The 22,332-nt window shown below is 43.5% G+C and overlaps 5 protein-coding genes across 7 annotated transcripts; 2 read left to right on the plus strand and 3 right to left on the minus strand.

Moving 5' to 3' along the window:
- Positions 1-102: 102 nt before the first annotated feature.
- tmem209 (transmembrane protein 209) lies at positions 103-3,728 on the minus strand. The gene is made up of 14 exons (XM_086022003.1): positions 3,310-3,728; positions 3,120-3,178; positions 2,915-3,046; positions 2,611-2,834; positions 2,341-2,545; positions 2,057-2,232; positions 1,921-1,992; positions 1,753-1,849; positions 1,528-1,653; positions 1,360-1,457; positions 1,159-1,273; positions 958-1,055; positions 703-776; positions 103-564 (listed from the first exon to the last, which is right to left on the minus strand). The coding sequence occupies exons 1-14, from the start codon at positions 3,453-3,455 to the stop codon at positions 510-512; spliced, it is 1,677 nt and encodes a 558-aa protein (XP_085878129.1). The 5' UTR covers positions 3,456-3,728; the 3' UTR covers positions 103-509.
- Positions 3,729-4,099: 371 nt separating this feature from the next.
- prdm4 (PR domain containing 4) lies at positions 4,100-9,132 on the minus strand. 2 transcript variants are annotated; one of them, XM_086021997.1, is made up of 12 exons: positions 9,023-9,132; positions 8,691-8,751; positions 8,487-8,602; positions 8,230-8,418; positions 6,520-7,245; positions 6,305-6,454; positions 6,116-6,234; positions 5,938-6,023; positions 5,722-5,849; positions 5,113-5,595; positions 4,871-5,039; positions 4,100-4,762 (listed from the first exon to the last, which is right to left on the minus strand). In XM_086021997.1, the coding sequence occupies exons 3-12, from the start codon at positions 8,599-8,601 to the stop codon at positions 4,408-4,410; spliced, it is 2,520 nt and encodes an 839-aa protein (XP_085878123.1). In that variant the 5' UTR covers position 8,602; positions 8,691-8,751; positions 9,023-9,132; the 3' UTR covers positions 4,100-4,407. The 2 variants fall into 2 exon arrangements, with proteins under 2 accessions (XP_085878123.1, XP_085878126.1); XM_086022000.1 differs by having other exon boundaries at positions 4,840-5,039.
- Positions 9,133-9,437: 305 nt separating this feature from the next.
- LOC147126762 (achaete-scute homolog 4-like) lies at positions 9,438-11,098 on the plus strand. Its single transcript, XM_086022629.1, has 2 exons — positions 9,438-9,508; positions 9,578-11,098. The coding sequence occupies exon 2, from the start codon at positions 9,587-9,589 to the stop codon at positions 10,061-10,063; it is 477 nt and encodes a 158-aa protein (XP_085878755.1). The 5' UTR covers positions 9,438-9,508; positions 9,578-9,586; the 3' UTR covers positions 10,064-11,098.
- A 1,010-nt stretch (positions 11,099-12,108) lies between these two features.
- On the minus strand, positions 12,109-14,608 carry LOC147126763 (suppressor APC domain-containing protein 1). The gene is made up of 4 exons (XM_086021843.1): positions 14,355-14,608; positions 12,786-12,959; positions 12,539-12,682; positions 12,109-12,415 (listed from the first exon to the last, which is right to left on the minus strand). Exons 1-4 carry the CDS (start codon positions 14,451-14,453, stop codon positions 12,335-12,337), a joined length of 498 nt encoding a protein of 165 aa, XP_085877969.1. The 5' UTR covers positions 14,454-14,608; the 3' UTR covers positions 12,109-12,334.
- A 3,990-nt stretch (positions 14,609-18,598) lies between these two features.
- Positions 18,599-21,845, plus strand: cdkn1d (cyclin-dependent kinase inhibitor 1D). 2 transcript variants are annotated; one of them, XM_086021841.1, is made up of 3 exons: positions 18,599-18,767; positions 21,041-21,507; positions 21,589-21,845. In XM_086021841.1, the coding sequence occupies exons 1-3, from the start codon at positions 18,757-18,759 to the stop codon at positions 21,645-21,647; spliced, it is 537 nt and encodes a 178-aa protein (XP_085877967.1). In that variant the 5' UTR covers positions 18,599-18,756; the 3' UTR covers positions 21,648-21,845. The 2 variants fall into 2 exon arrangements, with proteins under 2 accessions (XP_085877967.1, XP_085877968.1); XM_086021842.1 differs by lacking the exon at positions 18,599-18,767 and adding an exon at positions 18,853-19,253.
- Positions 21,846-22,332: the final 487 nt, after the last annotated feature.

The following is a 22,332-nucleotide window of genomic DNA, read 5'->3' on the forward strand; positions in this document are numbered from 1 at the left end:
GACATCAAGTGGTCACAAGGAAACGTCGAGTGAAAATTGTTTTATTAAAAAAAACACACACACAAAAATACAGCCACACAATGGTAATCGCATTCAAAGACATCGATTACATTCAGTTGACTTCCAACTGCTTTTTATTTGTGCATGCTTCATTAAAAAATAGAAACAAACAACAAACAGAATGCCATTGGAGCTGAAGGAAATACAAAACATTTGTGCTCTCTTTCACTGTAAGCTGTCAAACATTCAACCAAATGAGGATAGAGCCCTTGAAGACTTTACAGACTAATTTGAGGTCGATTGTTATTTTCTCAAAATGAGAAGTGATATGTGTTCTCAGTGCTAATACAATGATGTCTGACATTCTTAAAGTTTGGTAAAAGTATTGAGTTTCTGTCCCGAGTGTTGTTTTTCTACTGCTGCAAGAGAAGTCCTGAAAAAATATGGCTATTCATGGAAGGGGGGAAAAAAAATCCACTCGGAAGTTGTCGATTGTGAACTTTGACAAGTCAGTCCTCAAAAATCCACAGAATGTTCACACCGGAGAGACCGAGGTTTACTCGCCTGGATGAGAATGACACAACTTGTTTGAATAAAATACATCATTTTCAACTTTTGTTGTTGTTAAACAAAAAAAAAAAAAAAAAAAAAAAAAAAGGTTTTCTGAATTCTATGTATAAAAAATAATAATAAAATACTCACCCCAGCATGCCGGACTCTTTGGTCTTAATGACATAGAGGAACATGAGGATTGTATGGAACAAGTTGTTCCTACCCTGTAACACAAATGAAAGTGAGTTTCTTAACATGCTATTGTATGTTTTTATAAATAACAATACTATACAGTGCTAGTAAAAAAAAAAAAAATGTTAGTGCCCCTTTTTTTTTTTTAGGGGCTGGAATGTGCGCGGTTAAGGGAACATATTAAACCCGTGGTCTGAAAATCGTCCGCGTCACCTTGGGCAGACTGGAGATGTGTCCCTGATAGATGAGCTGGTAGTGAGGCGGCGCGGTGCAACTCTGGTGGATGCAGAAGAGATTCTCCTTGGTCACATCTGGGGGAGGACAAAAGAGACACACTGATTGTACCCTCTTTGTTGACGTGTGTGTGTGTGTGTGTGTGTGTGTGTGTGTGTGTGTGTGTGTGTGCGCACTCACCAGGTTTGTCCGGGATGTGGCTGAAGTGCTGCGATGTGAACGTCTTCCCGTCTGGATATTTGGGGTGAGGAGGCAGTCTGGAGTCCAGGTAGGTGCAAAATATGTGCATGAGGATCTAGAGTGGGCACAGAAAAAAAATAAATAAATAAGAGTGCTTAAAGCCGAAATGCTTTCAAGGCATGAGTGTGCGAGTGTACACACAGCGCAATCTGTGGGGAGATCCGTGTCCCACTTCCGGTTCTTCAGATCACCGCCCCGATTCCACCGAAAGGAGCTCATGCAGCCACTATGGGCCAGCTCTGCCAAATCCAAAAGACAAAGAAAAAGTGAGTTCAAAGCAGAGCTCATTTACCACACATGTAAACGAACCTTTGATGCGATCCACCAAATATTCCTGATTGGGAGTGATGTCCAAATACTGGACCATGGAGTTCAAAGAAGGAATAGATGACGCTTTCATCACGGCGGCTTGTTTGAGACTGTTAATGCTGGCCTCTATTGGTGAAATCAACGATTTGATGTCAACTTTTTAAAATTCTTTATTATCAAATAATTATTTTGAACTCAATGACTAACACATAAGAGAATGTTGACCTCCTATTTGAAGCTCGGGGCAGCCCATCCTCCTGAGCTGAGTGTTGACCGAGTCCATTTCCTTGACCAGGGGGACTAAGACGGTGTCGCTAATCCACTGGGAAAACACAAACAACATCTTGTTTATTTTAACACTGGGTTGGAGTTAATTTAATTGTCGCGACGTACATTTCGGAGCTTCGCCGTCCAGCCGTCGATGCGGTCCACAACCGGGCGGCTGGTTGTGATCCTCGCCCACACCTACGAGAAATTCATGTTATTTGAAATGCCACTCGGAAGAACAAATCACACACATTTGGTTGACCTCCTCCGCAGCCTGTTTGGAACCCGGGTCCGTTTCGTCCTTGTGGGCGGACGGCGCCTGAGAGCGGCAGGCGGGCTGGTACAGGAACTTCCTCAGACTCTGCGCGTAGTCCCCAACTGAGCGGTTGTAGTTCCAAAATGTCGGACTGTGACTTGGCGAGACAGATTCGGGACTCCCTTGAGGGGAGAAATGAAGAATTAGAAAAGTGAACTATAATCTCTTTTTTTTTTATGTTGCGATATGTTTAAAAAAAAAATTTTTTTTTAAATTACAAATCATTGTACCAAGCTGACTACGGTGACATTTCTCCTCCTCCGTGCGCAGGAATCGCTCAAGGCTTTTCAGATCCTCCATGTAATCCTCCTCGCTTCCGGGCGAGTTAAACACGGATGGCGACGTGCGGTACCGAGCCCTCAACACGGAGCTTTCTGGCGTCCCCAAGCTGCTCGGGTACACAGGGGAGCCCGGGGATGGACTGTAGCTCAACATCTGAAAAGAAACAAGGTGAATATCTCTAGTAAAGCCAGTTAATTTGATATCATGTTATCACATACCTTCCCAAAGGCCACTGAGGGCGAATAAGGGTCACTACTTGGAGTGGTTGGATTACTAAGAGAAGGGCTGTAGCTTGCCACACAGCTCGGAGAGAACTTGGGACTGGCGGTGGCGGAACGAGATGGGCTGAAACTCAAAACGCTCTGACCCTGCAAGGGGGATGACTCCGCCGGAGCGGGGGTCTCCTTTTTTTCTGGCTTCTGGGGAGGAGAAGCCGTAATGCCTGCAAGAGGATAGACAAGGCAAAAGGGACGATTTGAGCCAGTATTCTTTTTAGAAGAGTCAATCTTGTTCAAGACTCACTTGTGTTTCTCAACCCCAGGAGATGATGCTGTTTTGGGGATACAGCGATGGTGGACGGAGCCATAGTGTACTTAAAATATTTCCAGAAATCAAAAAGAGCATTGAGGCTAAAAATCGAGGCCAGCGCCAGTTCTGCGATGAGAAGAGAACATGTTATGCTCATTTTTGTCGGCAAATGTCAAATTTGCGAGCAGAAGAGACTCACCGATGTACCAAATAGGCCAGTAGGTGATGTTGTAGTATTGTCTTAACAATTTTGCTGACCTAAATTAAAAAGTTGTACAATTTCCATTTAAATCATGAGTGTCCAGGGAGTAATTATCTCATACAGTGACGCGTTAAATAAAGAGTGAAAAGAGTAACAAAACGAAAAAAACCTGGGCAAATAAACTTACATTTCAGTGTAAATCATACCAGCCAGGGACACGTTGAGAACAGCCCAGGCGAGGACTACCTGACGAGCTTGTTCCTCCCTCCTCATCCTCAGCGCCTTGTCAATCATGCTGGGCAGACCCTCCTTCGGTGGGGTAAACATCTTCATCAAATTGAGGCAAAAAAAAAAAGGACAAAAAAAATAATAATTGTAAAAGGAAAGAGGAAAAACACAGCGAGATAGTAGAGCCCGTGTACTTGTGTTAGCTGAGCTGCTAACTAAGCTAATTTTAGCCCGGTGATACAAACAACGAATTAGCAAACATAGAAGTTTAAAAGTTTTAACTGCTTAAGACAAATAATAGCTTGCAAAATACCGTTAGCGCATCAACGCATTCATAAGAACTGCAAGTGGTTTCATGTTTTTTTTTTTTTCTAATTCTGACCCGGAAGCAGAATGATGTACTTCCGGGTTTCGCCGGATACCACACTTTTTTTATGCTGTACTTCTGTTCTACGAACGCCGAATTTAAACTTAAATACAATAATTATCCCCATCTATTACTAACCAGCGCTGTCGCCTTTATAAACCTTTCCAATTAAAAACATTGGCTTTTTTTTAACATTTCGATTAAATCAAATGTTGTGTTTGACTTTTTCAAAATATCAGTCATTTGTCTTTTCACCAGAGCAATTTTTGACATTTCCTCTTTTCCTCAGTCATGACATTTGACTGAATTATGCTCTCCCCATCAGAAAAATAGTTTTGATGCGACAATGCATGAGTTGTGTCCACTATCCCCCTTTAAATGCTTTGCTGGACATATTTCACCTTTTAATAAATACGGACCATTTAAAGTTACACATAACAGAAAAATCATAAATACAACTTAAACTGAAATGAGTCAAAGGCAGATAAAGAATGATAGCTTTTATGCACCTAAACCAAAACTAGACAAGTCAAAAGTTATGAGTCTTTTAGCAGCGCTGATATGTTTGTGATATTCAATATGAATGTAAAATAACAACATTTGGTTACGAGAGTTTTTGAGAAATGAGAGGTAAAAATTTGTGTAATGTGTGGCAGTGAATAAATTAATATAACTAGAGATACACTGTAGTCAATGAGGGGGAGACAGTGACTTTTCAGAGTTATACCCTCCAACGTCATCACCCCTGGCAGAGTCCAAAAGTCTCTCTCCTCCCCTACCCCCGCTATCCTCGGCTTCCTCCTCCTCCTCCTCCTCTTCGTCGTCCTCCTCCTCGTCCGCGTGCCGCTCCTTGCGGGACGAGCGCTCCGCCTTGGGCCCCTTGCATATCTTGAGATGTCGTGTGAGGTGGTACTTGGTGAGGAAGGCCTTGTGGCACTTTTCGCACACAAAGTCCCGCCGGCCCTCGTGGGAGTTCATGTGCTTCTTCAGGTGGTTGGGCTTCAGGAAGTGCTTGTTGCATTTGGGGCACTGAATCCGACGCTCGCTGTGAAATAAATAAAAAGTGATCAGTACTATAAAAAAATAAATAAATAAATAAATAAAAAAAAAATATCAGAATACATTGTTATGAAGTGGAAAATGGCGGCCGTACTGTGTGTGAGAGAACATGTGCTGATTCAGATCGTGCTTCCGGATGAACATCCGCTCGCACAGGTCGCATTTGAGTTTCTCGGCGACCGTGTGGATGAGCATGTGAGACGCCACGTGGGACTTTTGCGTGAACGACTTCTCGCAAACCGTGCACCGATAGTTCTTCTGACCTGTGTATGGCAGACGGAAAGAAGTCAAACGCGTCATAACAAAAACAAAAGCGGTGGTTGAAGTCGTACGCACCTGTGTGGATTTTGAGGTGCATCCTGAGGTTGCTGGGATCACTAAAGGCCTTGCTGCAGTACTCGCACTTGTGCGGCTTCATACCGACGTGCCCCATGAAGTGCACGTTGAGCTTGGTGGACGTGATGAACGCCCGCGAGCACATGCTGCACTTGAATTTTTTTTCCCGCGGGTGCTTCGCACCTTTGGAGCTCGCCCCGGGGATGCGGCTGCTGGAATTCCGATCGGCGTTGGGGTTGTCCCCGTTTGTCTGCGCCGCCGCTTGGGGCCACGGAGAGGACGACGAGCTCGATGTCCCATTGGCAAGCTTCTCATCCGGTGGCGGGGGAGCTTGCCGCTGCTGCTGCTCTTGCGGGAGCGGGCGGTCCTGCTGTGGCGGGCTGTGGCGATGCTCCGGGTTGCTCATGTGAGGCTTGAGGTCCGAAAACGAGGAGCAGTCTTTGCCACACTGGCAGAGCTGAGCCTCGGGTAAAGGAGGAACACCTGGATACAAGATGGAGGTATCGGAAGAAAAGAAAAAAAAAAAAAAAGAGAGAAGTGAAAAAGTGCAGATAAATAATTGCAGATAAATAGATAATAGATAGATAGATAAATAATTGTGCATCCGACCCATGAGTCTGCAGTAGTCTCGGCTGTAGTAGAAGCGCAGCTCCTCGTCGGGGTGGATCTCCATGGTGGTGCAGAAGAAGAGCTTCCCATTGGCGGAGTATGCGACCAGGTTCTGCTCTTCGCGACTCCTACAAAGAATCGTATTGAGGAGAAAATAAAAATATTAGGGAGAAAAAAAAAACGGCATTTTGAGTTCAGACCGCACGTTCGTCGTACCTCGCCTTGTGTACGAACATCATCCAGTTGCATTCGTTCTCATCCGCCGTCACGATGTAGAACTCCAGCACGTTGTTGTGGTACATCTGTCGTCATCAAGTGTTCTTCCTTACACACGGTTTTATGCTCCAGGTCATTTGGACCCAGGCCGAGAATATCCTCATGAACGGTAACTAACCTTCCAAATCTGAGGCGTGTCCTTTTCCGGCCAATCAGAGAGATCGACGTTGCTGCAGTGCTGGCCAACCATCGGTCCGAAGCAGGTCCTCGCCGGGATGATGTCCCGTGCAAAAACACCTGACGGCGAAAAAGGAGATACGCATATTGTCGCGTCAGCGCACTGTAAATCTGCTTTCGGTTCTCTTACCGAGCGGCTCGTCGGCCACCGAGATGCGCAGGCAAAGCGGGCGCGGGATGGAGAGGCGAGCCCGGCTTTGGATGGGCGCGTCCGGGATGAACGTGACCGGGCCGTGCTCCGGGCAGTCTGAGGTATACGAGCGCTCGCACAGAGTGCACCCTGAGTGACGACGATTAATTGTTATTATTATCCCCTCTTTTTCAATCGGTTCCGAAGATACTCACAAATTGTGTAAGCGGAAACCATGCCCTCCTTGCTCGGGCTTGAATCCTCCAGTTGCAGACCGGAGTTAACCAGCACCAGGTTGTTTTCCGGTCCCAGCGAGACCTCCGCGGTGATGGGGGAGACCGAGTCCAGCCCCATCCCGGAGTGGCCGTGGAGTGACACGGGTCCCAGCTGGGCCTGTCCGGCCATGGTGCTGGTGAGCACCACGCTAACGACGCCGGAATTCAGCTCCCCCCCGTTTGGGTGGAGCTGGTTCCCCAGTCCTCCTGCCGCTCCTCCGCCCGCATTGCCCACGCGGCCCCCCATGTGATCCGGCTCCATCACCACGGGGAGCTCCAGCACAGGGGGTCCGTGCAGGGGCATGACGCCACCGGAGGAGTCCACCCCAGTCAGGGGCTGGCTCCCGCCGTCAGACACGGGGACCACCCCGACTCCGTCCATGGAGGCCAGCTCCTCTCCCATTCTGTCCGGGCTGCTGTCACGTGACTCCATCGCTAACCCCGTAGAGTCCAAATCATGGGTGCCAGTTTGGTGGAGGTCTCCTTGGCCGCTGACTTGTCTCGAGTCCATGGGCACCAAGCCCTGCTCCAGCGGGCCGCCCGCTCCGCTGTAAGGGTCGAGACCCGAGGGGTTGTTGCTGGCCACAGAGAGGGTCCCGTCCATGCTGAGGCTGCTGGGATGGATGTACTGAGGTGGCGGACGGTCAGCTAAGTATGATAAAATGCCTAAAGAAGCAAATAATGAGATACCGAGATTTGAGGATTGCGTTGAGGTGATACACAATATATATATATGTGATGGAACGATTGACATTTGCTTTGAGACTACGGGGGGATACATTTGATAGAATTTGGAAAAGTTGCAAGGACTACATAGCACCAATTAGGTTGGATTTTATTTCACTTTGTACCCTAGTTAAAAGCGACAGAAGTTGACATGTTTTGTTGTCTATTTTGTTACAGTTATCTTTGGGTGTGTTTTTTTTCCCCCCCGTATGTAAATATGTACAACATTGGTAGGCGAAGATTTGTTTGAAATATTTGGTCAAATGGATGGTGTTATTTTCCTTTACTTTAAATTATTATTATTATTATTTTTAAATATTATTATTATTTTTCTTTCCATTTATTTGATTTTACCTTTTCATTGGTTCGGGTGGGGGGGTTATATCATAAAAAAGAAAAAAATACTTTTGGATAAGATGTTTGTAAAACTGGTGTAAAAGTTCAACAAAGAAAAGTTAAAAAAAAAAAAATAAAGCAGCAAAAATGCTGTGTGTAATAATATTTTGTAATACACACAGTGAAAGGACACACGCTCACGCATACACAGTCATGTGATCACACAAATGTAATACGTAACACTATTTATCAACACCGTCTCACTTCCTCTATTATGGCGCACCTGCAGAATGGGATGTGGTGGCGCCCAATGGCAGTGAGGTGCTTATATCGTTACAGAACACAATATTCTTTGGGTCTTTGCTCTAAAAAGGGCGAGCAATGAATGCATTAGTGTACCCTGTTGATGCTGGCATAATGTGTGTCGTGGCTTAGTGACGTAAAATCAGATAGGCAGACTTGGCAAAACTACACAACAAGAACTTCAGGGAATCAGGGACAGCATTGGATAGAGGCAGCAACTTCAACATCTACAATAAAGAGACATTATGGATAACCTGTCTGTTTTAAATGTGAAGAATGACCTACCCGGTAATATATGTCGGAAGTAGCTGCTCTCCAAGTGGGGGTAAGGAGGAGGTGGTAGGGAATAATTCCTATCCGGGAGGCCACACATGACTCCTCGATCCCCCAGAGGGCCCATGGGCAGCATGAGGGACAGCGCGGACGGAAGGGAGCCTAAAGAAGGACCCAAGCTGGGGATGGCCACCGGCATGCCTGCAACAAAGTAGACAGTAATTCTAAGCGAATTCAGACAGCACAAAGTGGAGTTAGTATTATCCTACCTGGGGTGGGGATGGTGTTATGTGGCGGTGAGGTGGCCAGACCCAAGTGGCTCGCACTCACTGAAGGCACACTCAGCTGGTCCATGCCTACTGGACTCAGGTTCATGTCATTCATCCTACAACATTGTCACTTATGAGATTCTCACCTTTAAACAAAAATCAAGTCATGGCAAGGCTTTATCAATGCTAACAATATTAGCTTACCTGAAATCAACAGCTTCTTTCCATCAGTAAACCAGACAAGGGTGCGCTTACATATTTGAACCTGTAAAGTACGAAAAACGACTATTTCCACCTCCATTATGAATGTTTTACGAATCAAAATCTACTGCAACCAGCTACTGTAATAACTCAGCGTTAGCATAGCTCTCGATGACTATCCGATTTCCCGAAAACTCGTCAATGTGTTATAGTTTAAAGAATGAATAGATACATGTCACGAATAGTGATCAAATGTGAGTCTCTATCTTAAAAAAAAGACGAACAACTTGAGGGAAAAGTCGTATAAAAACAATAACAAACCAGCAGTACAATACCTTGTGTCTGAAGGGGGCCATAGCAGCACTCTTCCACCGCACATGCGCACTGATAAAAAAGACTACTTACGGTATTTGTCATCAACTAGAAACTCCTGCGCAAGCGTAGTAAAACCTAGTCTCAATACACTTGCGCATGCGCAGTGAAGCTATGGGAGGACTACATCTTTGGGGGGGTTTAAAGTTACAACTTTCTCGCATACGTTTTATTAATTTCCGTGCATCTAGGCGTTTGTATTGCTTGAATACGTTTCTTAAAAATATGTTTTGAAAAGAATTACGACCCAGTAAAGTGTCGTAATGATGCAAGAGACGGAAGAAAACGTTATCTCGCTCGCAGATCTCCCCAAATCACACCCACCGCACAGTGTACCATCAACAATCTGTAACAAGTTGTCACACAGACTCAAGTCCTCTTTGAGGAGAGTCTTTTGCACAGTTTAATTCAATTATTTTAAAACTTAGTTGGGATGAGCTTCCAATAGGGTAAGTTTCATTGATTTCATGCAAATAACGGCACGTTCGCAATCAGGGATTAATTACATTTATTTTCAGGGGGATAAAATGTCTTATCGTAATGAAATGATGGAGCGTATTCCATATATTCCCCCGTTGGCGCTCCACTGCTTCTCCGTGGACATCGCCGGAGCGCATCACCACTTCGGTCTGCCCTCCTTCCACCTGGAGCCGGCTTACCTCGACCGCGTCCACCGCGGCCCCAAGTTCCCATACGGAGGACTGCACTATTGCCCGTGTCCCGGTCCGGTGGGCGTGTGCGAACACTCGCTGGAGCCCGCGTTTATTCGCAAGAGGAACGAGAGGGAGCGCCACCGGGTTCGCTGCGTCAACGAGGGCTACGCGCGCCTCCGGGAGCGCTTGCCAAGCGAGTTCGACGACAAGAGGCTCAGTAAGGTCGAGACGCTCCGGGCCGCCATCGACTATATCAAACATCTGCAGGGCCTTTTGGACGTGAACGTAGCCGGGATGTCACTGGAAGCTGGCCACAAAACGACCGAAATGCCAGTGAGGACAATATTATAGGTGTGGAACTTTGTTTCATTTTTTTTTTTTCATGCACTATGAAAAATGGGAAATAATGTCAAGTGAAGAACAAAAATTATGATTCTAAAGCATTGGACAGGTAATGAAGAATAAAAGGAAGAGAGCAATTTGAAGCATAGGATGCAAAATAAAAAGCAGGTTTGAGGGAAGAAAGCCATGCAGGAAAGAAGGAAGGAAGGAGCATGCAATATGCATTTTAAGCGTATCTGGTACTTAATTTTGGCCCACAATCCATTGACACCACATTAAGTTGAACAATGTAAAACGTTCCTTTAAGATCCTCTTTTTGTCCTTTTGAGAGGAAAAGTTTGAAATAATAACCACACCCACTAGTCATAATAATGGGTGATTATGATTCTGTTTTTACATTGATAATGCTCAGTTTTGTAAAAGTATTTGTCTTATACACTCTAAAAACAGTTGGGTTAAAAATAACACAATTTGGGGTCCAAAATGTACCGATCCGCTATTTGGGTCAATTTGACCCACTTTTTTGCATTGTTTTGTGCAAAACAGACCAATTTTGGAGGTTGTTTTGAACAAAACTACCAATTTTCAAGGTTGTTTAGAAAATGGGGTCAAATTGACCCAAGGAAATGAATTGAATTAATGGATCGCTCCATTTGTTGTTGTTTTTTTTTACCCGAAATCGTGTTATGTTTAACCCAACTGTTTTTGGGTTAAAAAATAACACAACTTTTTTTGGGTTAAAAGTAACACAATTTTGAGTCCAGCATCGTTAAATGGACAAAAAAAAATATGCGAGGAACACATCTCAATATGATGCGGTCGTTCCCCAATCGCACTGATTTGGAATCAATTGAATTGGGCAGGCAGGTGTACCTAATAAGGAGTCCAATTGCTCTACGTACAAGCACTTGGAGAATAGCAAAAAATACTCGCAAAAGTGTTGTATAAGGCAACTGAATTGTGATGCAAGTGTCTATTTTGAGTTGAATACCTCCACTTTTCGATGAAAATGTGAATTCTGTGAAATACAAAGCCAATATTTTGCTTGTGTGAGTTTTCTTTTGTCGCAAGTTGTGCACACAGGAAGTTTTCTTCACATTTATAAGGGACCCCTACGCCTTTGCCACCGCCTCAGACCTGCACGGAAGCGACTTGCACATTTGCACTCGAGCCGCAAAATTGGAAGGAAAAATAAAACAGAGATTGACATATACGTACAAGATTTGGACATGCCCGTATCGAGCGCATGTTCGCTGAACCGCGAGGCGTGACATACCCAAAACAAAGCTGCTCGGCGCGTGAATTGGAGGCGGTAAATTGTCAAGTGCTGGTACCCTGGCCTTGATGGTTCAGTTGCGCTGTGAAGGTAGAGAGCATGAAGCTACTTAAAATGAAAGCCTCCTCTATAATGGATGTTTTCTTTTTGGACGCACACAGGCTGATTTTAATCGGATTCCTTGCAGGAAGTGTGCAACGGTGCTCACGAGGGCATGAAAGGAGAGGTGAGACATTTGTATTCCTATACAATTTGGGCCTCCACACGTATAATGCGACAAAAGTCAGTATAACTGCATTCTTTTGTCACCGTTCATATGCGAGACGATTTTAGTTCAAATGATAAGATAAGGACAACCGAGCACAGCAATATTGTTTTCGGACTCTTCTTTTTTGTGTTATACTGTGGCCGAGTGCAAAAAAAGGGTGAGAGGAGGGGCCTAAAATTCCCGTAAACTTGCGCGATGACTGCCTAAGATAAAGTTTATCAGCACGACTAAGATACGGGACCACCGGGACGGGTCGGCGTGTTGGGGCAGAGAGCCCACATGCGCGCAACGGAAAAGGAAGATGGTGGACGCTCGGGGCTGCTACTTAATACTTTTAATTGTTGAACTATATCAACACTACAGTATACTGTTTCGATCAAATTGTACCATTTGGCTCTCATGGCGATTTTTGGCCAAATTAAAAAAAATATTTTCATTCACCTTGGAACAAATACATATGAATACATACAATATATACGATAAATCAATGGATATTCCACTAGTTCATGGAAAAAAAAATGTTTTTAATCTAAAATAAAAGTTTTACAACCACACTACCTTATAATAATGACAGGAAATGATGTTAGTAAAAAAAACTTTAAGCAACAAAAGAAGCCGTTCTGTTACCGTCACGCCAAATTTCTTACCCGTGGTCAGCCAAAGTGTCAGTCAAAGTATCCACGTTCATGTCACATTTAATAAATACATATTTACAAACGAGGATACACCTGGCAGTTTAAACATCAGAAAGTTGTTTGAGGAGCGCGTCTTTTTCCATCTCTAATTTGGAGATCTGGCGATTCTTGTGACTCAGGTCCTAAAAAATAAATAAATAAATAAATACACTAAATCAGTGTTAACACTGTAAATACGCACGTGTGATATTGAACGTTCATTTTTGTGTTTTGACATGCAGGATTTCAAGAATGTTGGCCCTGACCTGTGTAAGTACTCTGTGCTGCCACAGGAGGGCGCTGTCTGCCGCAGCATCACCACTTGTGGCGGCGCCCTTGGGCTCAGCCATGATTGAAGCCAGCGATGCGTTCACGCGCTCCACGCGTGACCTCAGCCAACACGAATGGGCCTGCGGGGGACGAATCGGGATTTCATTTGCCAATTTTACAACGTCATACATGCATGGCTAAAACTTAAGACTTGCTTGATTTTTGCCACAGTCGCTTGAGAACCTTGGTTGCGACTCCTTCTTGGCAAGGGTTGACCCAACGTTTGGTGTCGGCGCCATCCTGCTGGGCCCTGTTCTTTTCTAGCCGATGGCGGTACCAGAGTCGGGCCTGCTCCAGAATCTCCAGACCGCAGTACAGGACGTCTTTCTCCTTTTCTAGATCCTTGAGATGCTTCATCTGAAACACAGAGTAAGGGTCCACTCAGTTGGGGTCAAATCGCTCAACTGGTACAACACGGAGCTGCATCTGTGTTCATATTCAGGAGTGAAGTATGTGTTTATTTGAATTGAGTGCGTGGATAGTATTTGTAGCTGGGTGACAATATGTTTCCACTCAGTCGTTATTCTCAGCCTGAAGCAGGAAGCCGACAATGTCACACTAATGGTCAAAGCCGAGCTAGCTCGAGCAGTACACAGCCAAGATGGAAAAATACATTTAAAATAGGTTGAGTGGCATATACAGTATTGTCCACAACACAGGACAATAAATAGTCACTTGCAGATGAAGTGATTACTCAAAAGTAGAATTCCATTCAAGAACCATCATTTAGTGTAACACTTGCAATAATAATAATAATAATAATAATAGTAATCAGAATAAAATCTTGCTTTATTAAGCAGGTTCCAAAATAAAAAAAATACATTAATCAAATGAGCAATATATGCATTATTTAAATATAAATAAAAAATACATGAGTAAAATAGACAAATTCAAAGAAAAAAAATCTATTTTTTTTTATTAAAAACTAAAAATATATTAGTTAAAAATGATCAAGTCAATATGATAACATCGGTAGCTTCCTACACAAATTTAAAGTGATCTTTCACATTCTCTTAAGGGTTTTTATTTATGCCTTACAGATTTAAAAAAATACATAAATTCATGTATTTAATTTTAATCACCATTTTTCAAAATGCATGAAATGAAATGCGTAGCATTGTTATGATAGCCCCGATTACAGTCTGCCCAATTCTAAAGTAAAGTATTTTTTCCTCCTATGAGTTTGAAAATAAAAAAAAAAAAGAAAATGTGAGAAACGCGCTAGACATATCACAATTTTTTGTCAAAGTAAATTTTTGTCCATTACCACACGTTTAAAATCAGATTCCCAATCTCACAGTCGCGCTAAAAAAATATCGCGTACCCGATACATGAATTAAACTGAGCAAGAATGGCATACCTGCAGTAAACAGTAGAAACACAAACAGGTGTGGTGCAAAGTCCTTTAGTTTTTTTCTTACTAAATGCAGACCACGCCCCCTTGAGCCATATCGTGTCAGCGCTTAACGGCCTTCTTGCAAGCCTGCACTTGCTTTTGTGTGACGTACACACGCTGTCAAGTCAACGTGGACAAAGAGCTTTGTTTGAAAGTCAGTTTTAATCGAAAATGTCCATGACGCATGCCTTTAACAGTTTCGGTATAATTATTGTATAGTAGAGTGTTTAATATGTTGTCTTGGATCATTTAGATATTTACTGAAATTACAATAGGAAAAAAAAGTCCTCCAGAGGTAGCAAAATTATTATTATTTTTTTTTTAAGTTATTTTGTTAATCTGGTTACGTGACTCACCCACAAGTAGAAGCGAAGCGCGTCCAAGCTGCAGAGGCTGCTCCTGAGCGGGATAAGGACCACCGTGTAGGAGCAGGAGGCGGCGGGAGGACAGGCCATGGACAAACAACAGAGAGATCAGCTGCAACAACCTCCTGGCTGACAGAGTATGAAAAAAAAAAAAAAAAAAAAAAAGTGTGACAGAGAGCGTAAGGGATGGGTGGAAACAAAAAGAGAAAAAAAAAAAAGAAGAAGAAATAGCAGCAGGCAGGCACAGACAGCATGGTGCCCCTGGGGCAAGCCAATGAAAAATTCCACATGTCTCCGCCATCACTGCTAAACGGAACTCGTGTAACACGAGAGGCGAAACTATGATCTATGAAAAACACAATTGAATTCGTCGACTTCAACACAAGACTTTTTTTTTTTTTTTTTGTCTCGTGTATTTACTACCAAAGAGGCTGGAGGTCATGTGTTTAAAGCTGCCATTCCCGATGTTCACCAGCAGAGGGAGCTCTAGTCCTAAAGACGACAGTCGCGATATTTTCATAGCAGACATTTTAGGACGGCACACTTGCCAGAGTGACGCTAGGACTTTATTAAACACTAGGTGGTACTACAGAAATGAGGATCATGTTCAGAGATGTTTTTAAGTGTTTTGACGGCAATAAATAATACACGAAATGTTTTTTTGTACAGGTACTTCATAGTTTGTGTACACAAAAGGCTCGAACAGTAAAAGGATTCACGTTGTGTGTGTGTATGTTTATGGGACAGTGGAAGGGTATCAAGAATAAAAGTTTTTCAAAAATAAAGTCATATTTTAAAGACAAAGTCATACATTTGAGGAAAAAGTAGTATTTTCAAGTTAAAAGTCCACATTTCTCAAGACATGTTATTCCATTTTAATCTTTAAGGCGCTAACACTAGTCTAAATCACAACCTAAATGTTAAGACCTAATGCAAATTATTCAGAGAAAATAAAATGGTCATGAAAGTCGTAACGTGATCATAGTATCATTTTTTTTTTTCGGGAAGTGTGTGAGTTCCCCTTTCATTGGCCTCTTACTCACTTCACTAGATTATGATTTTCCAGTGTGGGCCCCACTCAAAGGGTAAGCTGACCACCTCGTCACACGTGGTGAATTTGCCCCTCACTGAGCTACTTTTATTTCAATTTTGAAAAACTACTCCAGTAAATACACACTGGCGATACCCTTGACATGGTTTTACAGACTCTCTTGGCCACCTAGCGCAGCTTTGCGGCTAAGAAAGGGACCCCTTGTTACTTCCTGTCTCACACCCGCTCACACATGCTCCCATGCAAAGCACACACACACACTTTCCAAAAGCGCCGGCGTTTTCTAGGAACCGTGACATGAGAAGAGGGCGGGAAGGGGCCGGGGCACACCCTCATTCGTGAGGCCCAGGAATCCGGTTCAAATATGTCGCGCGCGGTAAACAAGCCCCTCAATGCTTCGAGCACATAACAGGTTGAATATCCTCCACAGCTTGCTTTGAGTCGGAATACTTTCGACCCGCCGGCTGGCGCTTATTAAAACGTCAGGCGGCGGATCGAGACATGCCCTCGAATACCAACGTTTATTAAAAGTTCCAAGGATGCAGAGCCAGTGGAAAACTTCCCTACTGGGACAAAAAAAAAGCCATTTGGGAATATCAATGAAAGGGTCTCAATCATTGGTGGGCGGGGGTGAGCTTGTAACAACAAACACATTACGCTGCCCCCTGGTGGCCAAGGCGCACACACATCAGCCGGAGCAGCACAATGCCCATTGAATTATCGAAATGCACCAAGTGTTTATTAATAAACATTCCAATTAAGTGTGTCATCATTGTATGTTTAGCATTTCGTATATAGGACAACTGTGCTCGCCGCGCAACTTTGAAAGTCTCGCACGCATGTTATCATGCTGGTACACATGCCAGTGTTGCAGCACGCAGCTGGGCCCAGATGTGAACCAGATGGAGATAAGGGCAAAAACACACTGAAGTTCGTCCTTTACTCTTCTTTGACCTTATTTGTCAGCAGTTTCTTCCTACGTTGCTAAAGAAAGCCCTACGGGAGGGGAAAAAGGCAATCGATTGCCTGTGGCGCACCGCTTCTCTGTTTCGGTTCTGCAATCGAGAAATAAAAAGGAAGTGGAGAGCCTCAAACGACACCTGTGAGGCAGCAACTTCCTCTCCATCGTTATTGTTCCGTCACCAATTTCAGGTATAGATATTTAAAAAAAATAAAAACTGTTTGTCAAAACACATTTAACTTATTCACTGCCATTGACGGATTTATTGGTCTTTTCACAGTCTAGCCATTCAATCCGAGGAATTCATTGATATTTTTTTCAATATCTTTTTTAAACGTTAAGGTAAAAGAGGGTCTGAAAATGTGCGGCAGTTAATGAGTGAGTCTCAAACTCTGCAATGTGCCCTACGTTCGGGAAAGAAAGTCCTCCCTGTGTATCAATGTTATTAGTATCATTTCATAATCTAAAATCATTATTATTGGCAAAGGATCTAAAATTGACAAAGACTTTAATGCTAAACTCAGTTCTAGTTTCATCGTAGTTTAACGTTTTACTATTTCAGTTTTTTCCAGGGTGACGAATGACATTCAATATGAAAATTATGACACTAATAACCGAACTAATCGAAAAGCCTCATGCGGTAGGACACGCGTGTGGTCCTTAATACATCCACAGCAAATCTCATTCCACTGTGACACTTGAATGGTTAAAAAAAAAAAAAAAAAAGTGCTTTTCCTCCATTCGCATTGTCGCACAGGACAGATTTTTTTTTCTTTTTCGGACAAGCTAATTTATTCAAGGGGCATGGACCGCAGAGGGAAGACAATGGTTTCAAATAGTGCATAACCACACACGGCCCTGGATTAGGAAATGCGCCGGAGGTGGGGGGCCGAAGACAACAAGAAGAGGATTAGGATTTTAATGTAGCGCAGTAAACTGACTGTAAACAACAGGTCAGAGTGCTGACAAACACATTGTGGTCTCGTTCTAACCCAAGGCCTCGTTTTCCAGCCCCTCAAATATGACAGCGTGTAAAGAGCCACTTGACACACAGATTAGTGGGCTATAAGGGAATTGGGTCGCATTGCTAACTAACCATTATGTAGCAGCATGAGAGAGCTCACATGGCACAGGTCTCAGGTTCTGGAACAGTTGCTTCATTAAGGGAAAATGTTATGAAATGGAACAAGGCTAAAATACTAGTGGAAAAATGTTGTTGTCCCCCCCCCCCATCTGTATGCTAAATCCCTTCAAAATACTCGTTCACAGTCGCTGTCATGTGAAGTACCTTGAACTTCACCCAAACTAAGACCACGTCTTCCCCTCCCCTGTTTTAGCTCCTCAACACGTGAGTGTTGTTTTTCAAGAAGAACGCATTCCATAGGCGTGACATAAGGACTCCTATAGCCGCGGCTGTCACATGGAAACAGCGGCCTCTCAATGAGGGCGAGCGACCATGCTTGATTTGACGATGCGAGACCTGCTGGGTGACGGCTCGCGTTAAAAATAGTAAACGACGCATGTGGAAACACAAGTGAAGGGTGTTGGAATTTCCCGACGGCCTCCAAGTTGGCTCCGACTTCTCGACTTAGTAAGCAAACTGTGTCGTACTGGATAAGAAGCTCGCATTTCGTGTTTTTGGGTGACAGGGATAGACAGGTGTCGTCATCGTGGAAGGTTAAGTGACGCAATGAGGGAAGATGAGACTTCAGTAAAAATCTCATGAAGTGAAAGTGTCCTAGAAAGTTAGAAAAAGAAAAAAAAATGTTAGCCACATCAGTTTCCCCAATTAACACAAAATTGGGTGGACATGTCTATCTGGGTAGGACACAGCAAAAAGTTTCAATTAAGGACGCACGCCTGAAATATAACATGAAGTCAGCCATTTTGTTTCTTTTTATTTGTCAATGCATCATTTTAAGGACTGAACTAAAAAAAAAGGCTGCTTCATCGCTGCTTGCATCTTAAATTTTAAAGCAATAACAGAGACCTAGTTCAACTTGTTAGACACGGGTCACTTAGTGAGGTCAAAAAGCTGACTTTTTACCGACTGTTTGTTCTCCCTCCCAGGCGTTAAAAAGGCATATAGAATAGTGGCTATACATCCGAAGTGGAGCGCAAAAAAAAAAAAAGAAAAAAGTGTGCTCACGTTGCAATGCAACGTGACTGGAGGAGGTGGGCGCGGCTCCAGACAAAAAAAAACATGATGCAAGGCCAACACGAGAATGTGTGTCACATTTTGCGGGAGAAGGGAAATGGCAGCCCCTGCCAAGTTTCTTTGACCTACTTTCCGTGAAGCGCCCAATGCAGCACAGAAGAGGCACAGTGAGCACAGAGCAACACGTCTGGAACTGCGCGCGCTAAAACTTCCAGTTTTAAACATGTCAACAGGGTAAGGAACCATTTTATGACATTTTCTATTAATATTTCTACTTGTGCTTGTCAATTTGTACGTCTTTTCTATTTTTTTTTTTCCTTCAACTTTTTCGTCTTTTTCTCCGCGTAGAAAGTCATTTTCCGCGTTGCTGCGTTTAATTGCATTACGGTCATTTCAGCGTTGTTCAAAGTAACGGTCGTACAATGTATGTTTTTTCGATGGAACCACGTGACTGACTTGTCGCGTGGGACGGCCCCCAACATGCAGACAGCTATACCCTCACGCCCTAGTCGGAGTCCATAACAAAAAGCGATAGCGATAACGGGACGGGAGCAAGCCTTCTCCGTGGGTTGTACAGTCCGACTTTCAACGTGACACTCATTTCTCCGAGCTTGTCACGAACACGTCTCATTCCTTTCGCGTTGTGTAGTTTGGGTGCGAACTTCGCTTGTCAAAAAAATAGTCGGATATTTTGACATCGTACCGTTTCAGACTTCAATGGTAAGTTTTTGTTTATTAAACTCGCTTTTGATCATTTTCTGCGCTAATGTCACACATAAATGTATTTTGGGTTGGATGTAGGCGTGTTTTTGACGTTGTTGCGTGTCGTGGGAGCTTTGACAAGTTGCGGTTGTTTGTGTGTCGCATCTCATTGACCCACATTCTCTTGCCAAATAAAGTGCGTCATCGACTACTTCTAGTACAGCCGAGTTTAGTTTTATGACACTTTGTAGCGTGGATTGTAAGTTCTTGTAGAGTTTTATGCTATTTTATTTGGAGAATTGTGACAATTTGTGCGTCCGTACTGATCTGCATCTGCACTTGATCTGCAGAACGCGCCCACGTCATTTTCTGACGCAAACAACTTTCTTCATGCAGAAAACTAATCTAAACGTGGATTTTGGATATTGAATGAGCTATATTATTGGTGAAAACCAAACGTCACTCCGTGGGTGCACTTTCAGTCTGACGTGCAAAGTGCATTTAGTGTACTTTCTGTCCGCTTACTGTACTTTGCGAGTGGCCCCGTGCTCCACCCCCGTGTTTTTCCCACAGCTCTGCCTTCTTAACCAAGCGCATTCAATGACAAAAATCAACACGATAAAGACGTTTTTGTATCATTTTCAGAAAGCCACAAAAGAGACTTGTTGCGCTCCCACTATTTGTAGGTTGAATTCGGATTAAGCAGAGCAACTGTTGGTGTACGTGCTCTTATAATTCGATTTAATATGCAGACAGACAAGCCTAATAAGACACGGCAGGAGTCATGAATAATCTGATGAGACCCCCCCGCCTACCCCCCAATTAATCTGAGACGACTACATTAGATGCAAATTTAATTTAGGATTATGCACCAATTAGTGGTACAAGGAGTCAGCGTCAATAAAGTGTCTGGCGACTGTATAGATAATCTGCTCAAGCATACGTTTGAAGGGCTCAATTTCTTCAGATAAAAGCTACAGAGCGATTGGGTGGTTACTTTTTCGAGGTTGTACGTAAAATTGAAGCTGATGATCTGTGAACCCGACAGCGGTGTGCTAATGAGGTTTTTTCCGATAGCGGCGGAGGAATGCCGTGACGCATTCCTCATAAGTACACCATATGTGTAACCCCTTCACCTTAAGTGCAGACCTTTGGCCCAAAGACACCAGAACAGGTTGCGGTGCTATGCCAGTCGATAAAAAATTAAGTGGTGTTCATGTACTTACCCGTTGCTGTTGTAATGACACCACTCACATAAACCCCAAAGTCAATTCTTAGCAGGCTGAGACAGACTAGTAAAGTAGCGGTTCTCAAACTGGGCTCCATCCGTAGCTTCTGGAAAATAAGTTGAAAAAAAATTATAAGGTTGTGTATGATTGGGGAAAGAAAAAAAAAAAAAAGCGAAAACTAACGGAGGGCTAAAATTGAAGTTGAAAAACCACATTGGTGAACAGAATAAAAACGAGAGAAAAAAAAAAAAAAAAAACGAGAACTAGCTGAAACTACATTTTACGCTTCTAAAAACTATAATTACCGTAATAATTGTATAATTGTTTTTGTCCTTGTCAAAATCAAAATATCATATGTTAGCTTTCAGGGCAAAGTCAAACAGTCGTTTGGGAATATAAAAAAAATAAAAAAACTAATACTAAAACTAATAAAACTAAAACAAAGCACTTTCAAACAAATAAACACACCCTAAAAACGAATTAAAACTATACAAAAGTCAATATGAAGTAAAAGCAACCATCATGAAAAATCCCAAATTAAGCTCTCACCTTTGCCCCGTGTTTGTTGCCCAACAGGGATATGGCGATAGACACGCCATCAACGTCAACAACCGAGTCCGAAATCTGTCGCCTGGGCGGCGTCGAGGCCCTGAGGTTGAAAGTGGGCCCGGTGCGGCGGAACCTCTTCGGCCCCGTGGACCACCAGCAGCTGCGCGAGGACTTCCAGCGGCTGCTGTGCGTCAACATCGAGGCGGCCAACAAGCGCTGGAACTACGACTTCCTCAGAGACGCGCCTGGCACTGGATCCCACATCCAGTGGGAGGAGCTACGGTTCCAAGACGTGCCGGGATTCTACCGCGGCGGCACGGTGAGGCCGGCGGCGCGATCGGGCAAGCCCGTGAGGCGGAGCTCCACCTCCTCGGGCCAGAGTTCCTCCGAGTCCAGCAGCTCTTCCGGATCCGGGGACGAGTACCCGGAGGTGACCACCAGGGGGCGCTACCGGCTGCAACGGCCTGAAAAACGCAGACAAGCTTCCATTACGGGTAAATTCAAATTCCAAATCCTCGGTATATAAAAATACGAACATCAGATTCACCAACCTGTGCGTTGTGGTTTCACTCCAGATTTCTTCAAGGTGAAGAGGAGGCGGCTTCTACATTACAAGGGCCCGTCCCGGCAGTAGGACCACATATGTCCCATATGTCGTATATTATATGTACATATGTAGCATTGAATATATATAATTCCATATACTGTTTTTCTTCAGCTTTTTCGCTATACTGTGAAATTATATTACGTGCACTCTTACCAACAACAAACAGGCGTCGTTTCACACCCTCGCCATGAGGTCAGAACCTCAACTTTATAAACCTTATAAAAATACGTATAATAAAAAAAAAACGTATAAAAAAAATCTAATAAAAAATAAGCTAAAAAATTGTAAGCCCGCTCGTCATTCGCTCCAGGTTGGAGGTAATGCGGCTTGACTAAGAATTCCAATCGTAATAACAGTGACTATTTATTTATTGTTGACGATGCTAGATCATCGTCCCCCCCAAAAAAAAAAAAAAAAAAAAAGACGCGCAACGAGGTCAAATAACACGTTTGTGGATCCATGTGCCGTTGCCCCCAAAATTGTGTGATTTTTGCTCCACCGTTCGGAAATGTCTATCAAACATCACAACACTACAAAAAATATATATATATCACACACTATGCTCGCTTCTAACTTTGTATTATTTGCATAAAGGGGTATTTAACATCTTTTGTATTTCGGCAGCAGTCCAGACAAATTTTGTTGTTATTGATTTCAGCTTTGCGCTTTTAAAACAATGTAGCATTTTCCCCTCCGGTTGCAGTGTGCGTCA

This window comes from Filicampus tigris, chromosome 22 (assembly GCF_054856515.1).
Source record: "Filicampus tigris isolate MCC_2025a chromosome 22, RoL_Ftig_1.0, whole genome shotgun sequence".
Classification (NCBI taxonomy): Eukaryota; Metazoa; Chordata; class Actinopteri; order Syngnathiformes; family Syngnathidae; genus Filicampus; species Filicampus tigris.

Bases quoted from the DNA above. Each gene is read 5' to 3' on its own strand.
- LOC147126763 (XM_086021843.1), bottom strand. From the start codon at position 14,453: ATGGCCTGTCCTCCCGCCGCCTCCTGCTCCTACACGGTGGTCCTTATC. The intron at 12,960-14,354 runs GTGAGTCACGTA...TCTGTGTTTCAG, and splicing joins CGCTTCGCTTCTACTTGTGG to ATGAAGCATCTCAAGGATCT. The intron at 12,683-12,785 runs GTTCTCAAGCGA...CGTCCCCCGCAG, and splicing joins AAGAAGGAGTCGCAACCAAG to GCCCATTCGTGTTGGCTGAG.
- LOC147126762 (XM_086022629.1), top strand. From the start codon at position 9,587: ATGTCTTATCGTAATGAAATGATGGAGCGTATTCCATATATTCCCCCG.
- tmem209 (XM_086022003.1), bottom strand. From the start codon at position 3,455: ATGAAGATGTTTACCCCACCGAAGGAGGGTCTGCCCAGCATGATTGAC. The intron at 3,179-3,309 runs GTAAGTTTATTT...TTTTTAATTTAG, and splicing joins GGTATGATTTACACTGAAAT to GTCAGCAAAATTGTTAAGAC. The intron at 565-702 runs GTGAGTATTTTA...ATTCTCATCCAG, and splicing joins AAAGAGTCCGGCATGCTGGG to GCGAGTAAACCTCGGTCTCT.
- cdkn1d (XM_086021841.1), top strand. The intron at 21,508-21,588 runs GTAAATTCAAAT...GTTTCACTCCAG, and splicing joins CAGACAAGCTTCCATTACGG to ATTTCTTCAAGGTGAAGAGG.
- prdm4 (XM_086021997.1), bottom strand. From the start codon at position 8,601: ATGAATGACATGAACCTGAGTCCAGTAGGCATGGACCAGCTGAGTGTG. The intron at 6,024-6,115 runs GTTAGTTACCGT...TGATGACGACAG, and splicing joins ACACGCCTCAGATTTGGAAG to ATGTACCACAACAACGTGCT. The intron at 5,850-5,937 runs GTACGACGAACG...GATTCTTTGTAG, and splicing joins ATGTTCGTACACAAGGCGAG to GAGTCGCGAAGAGCAGAACC.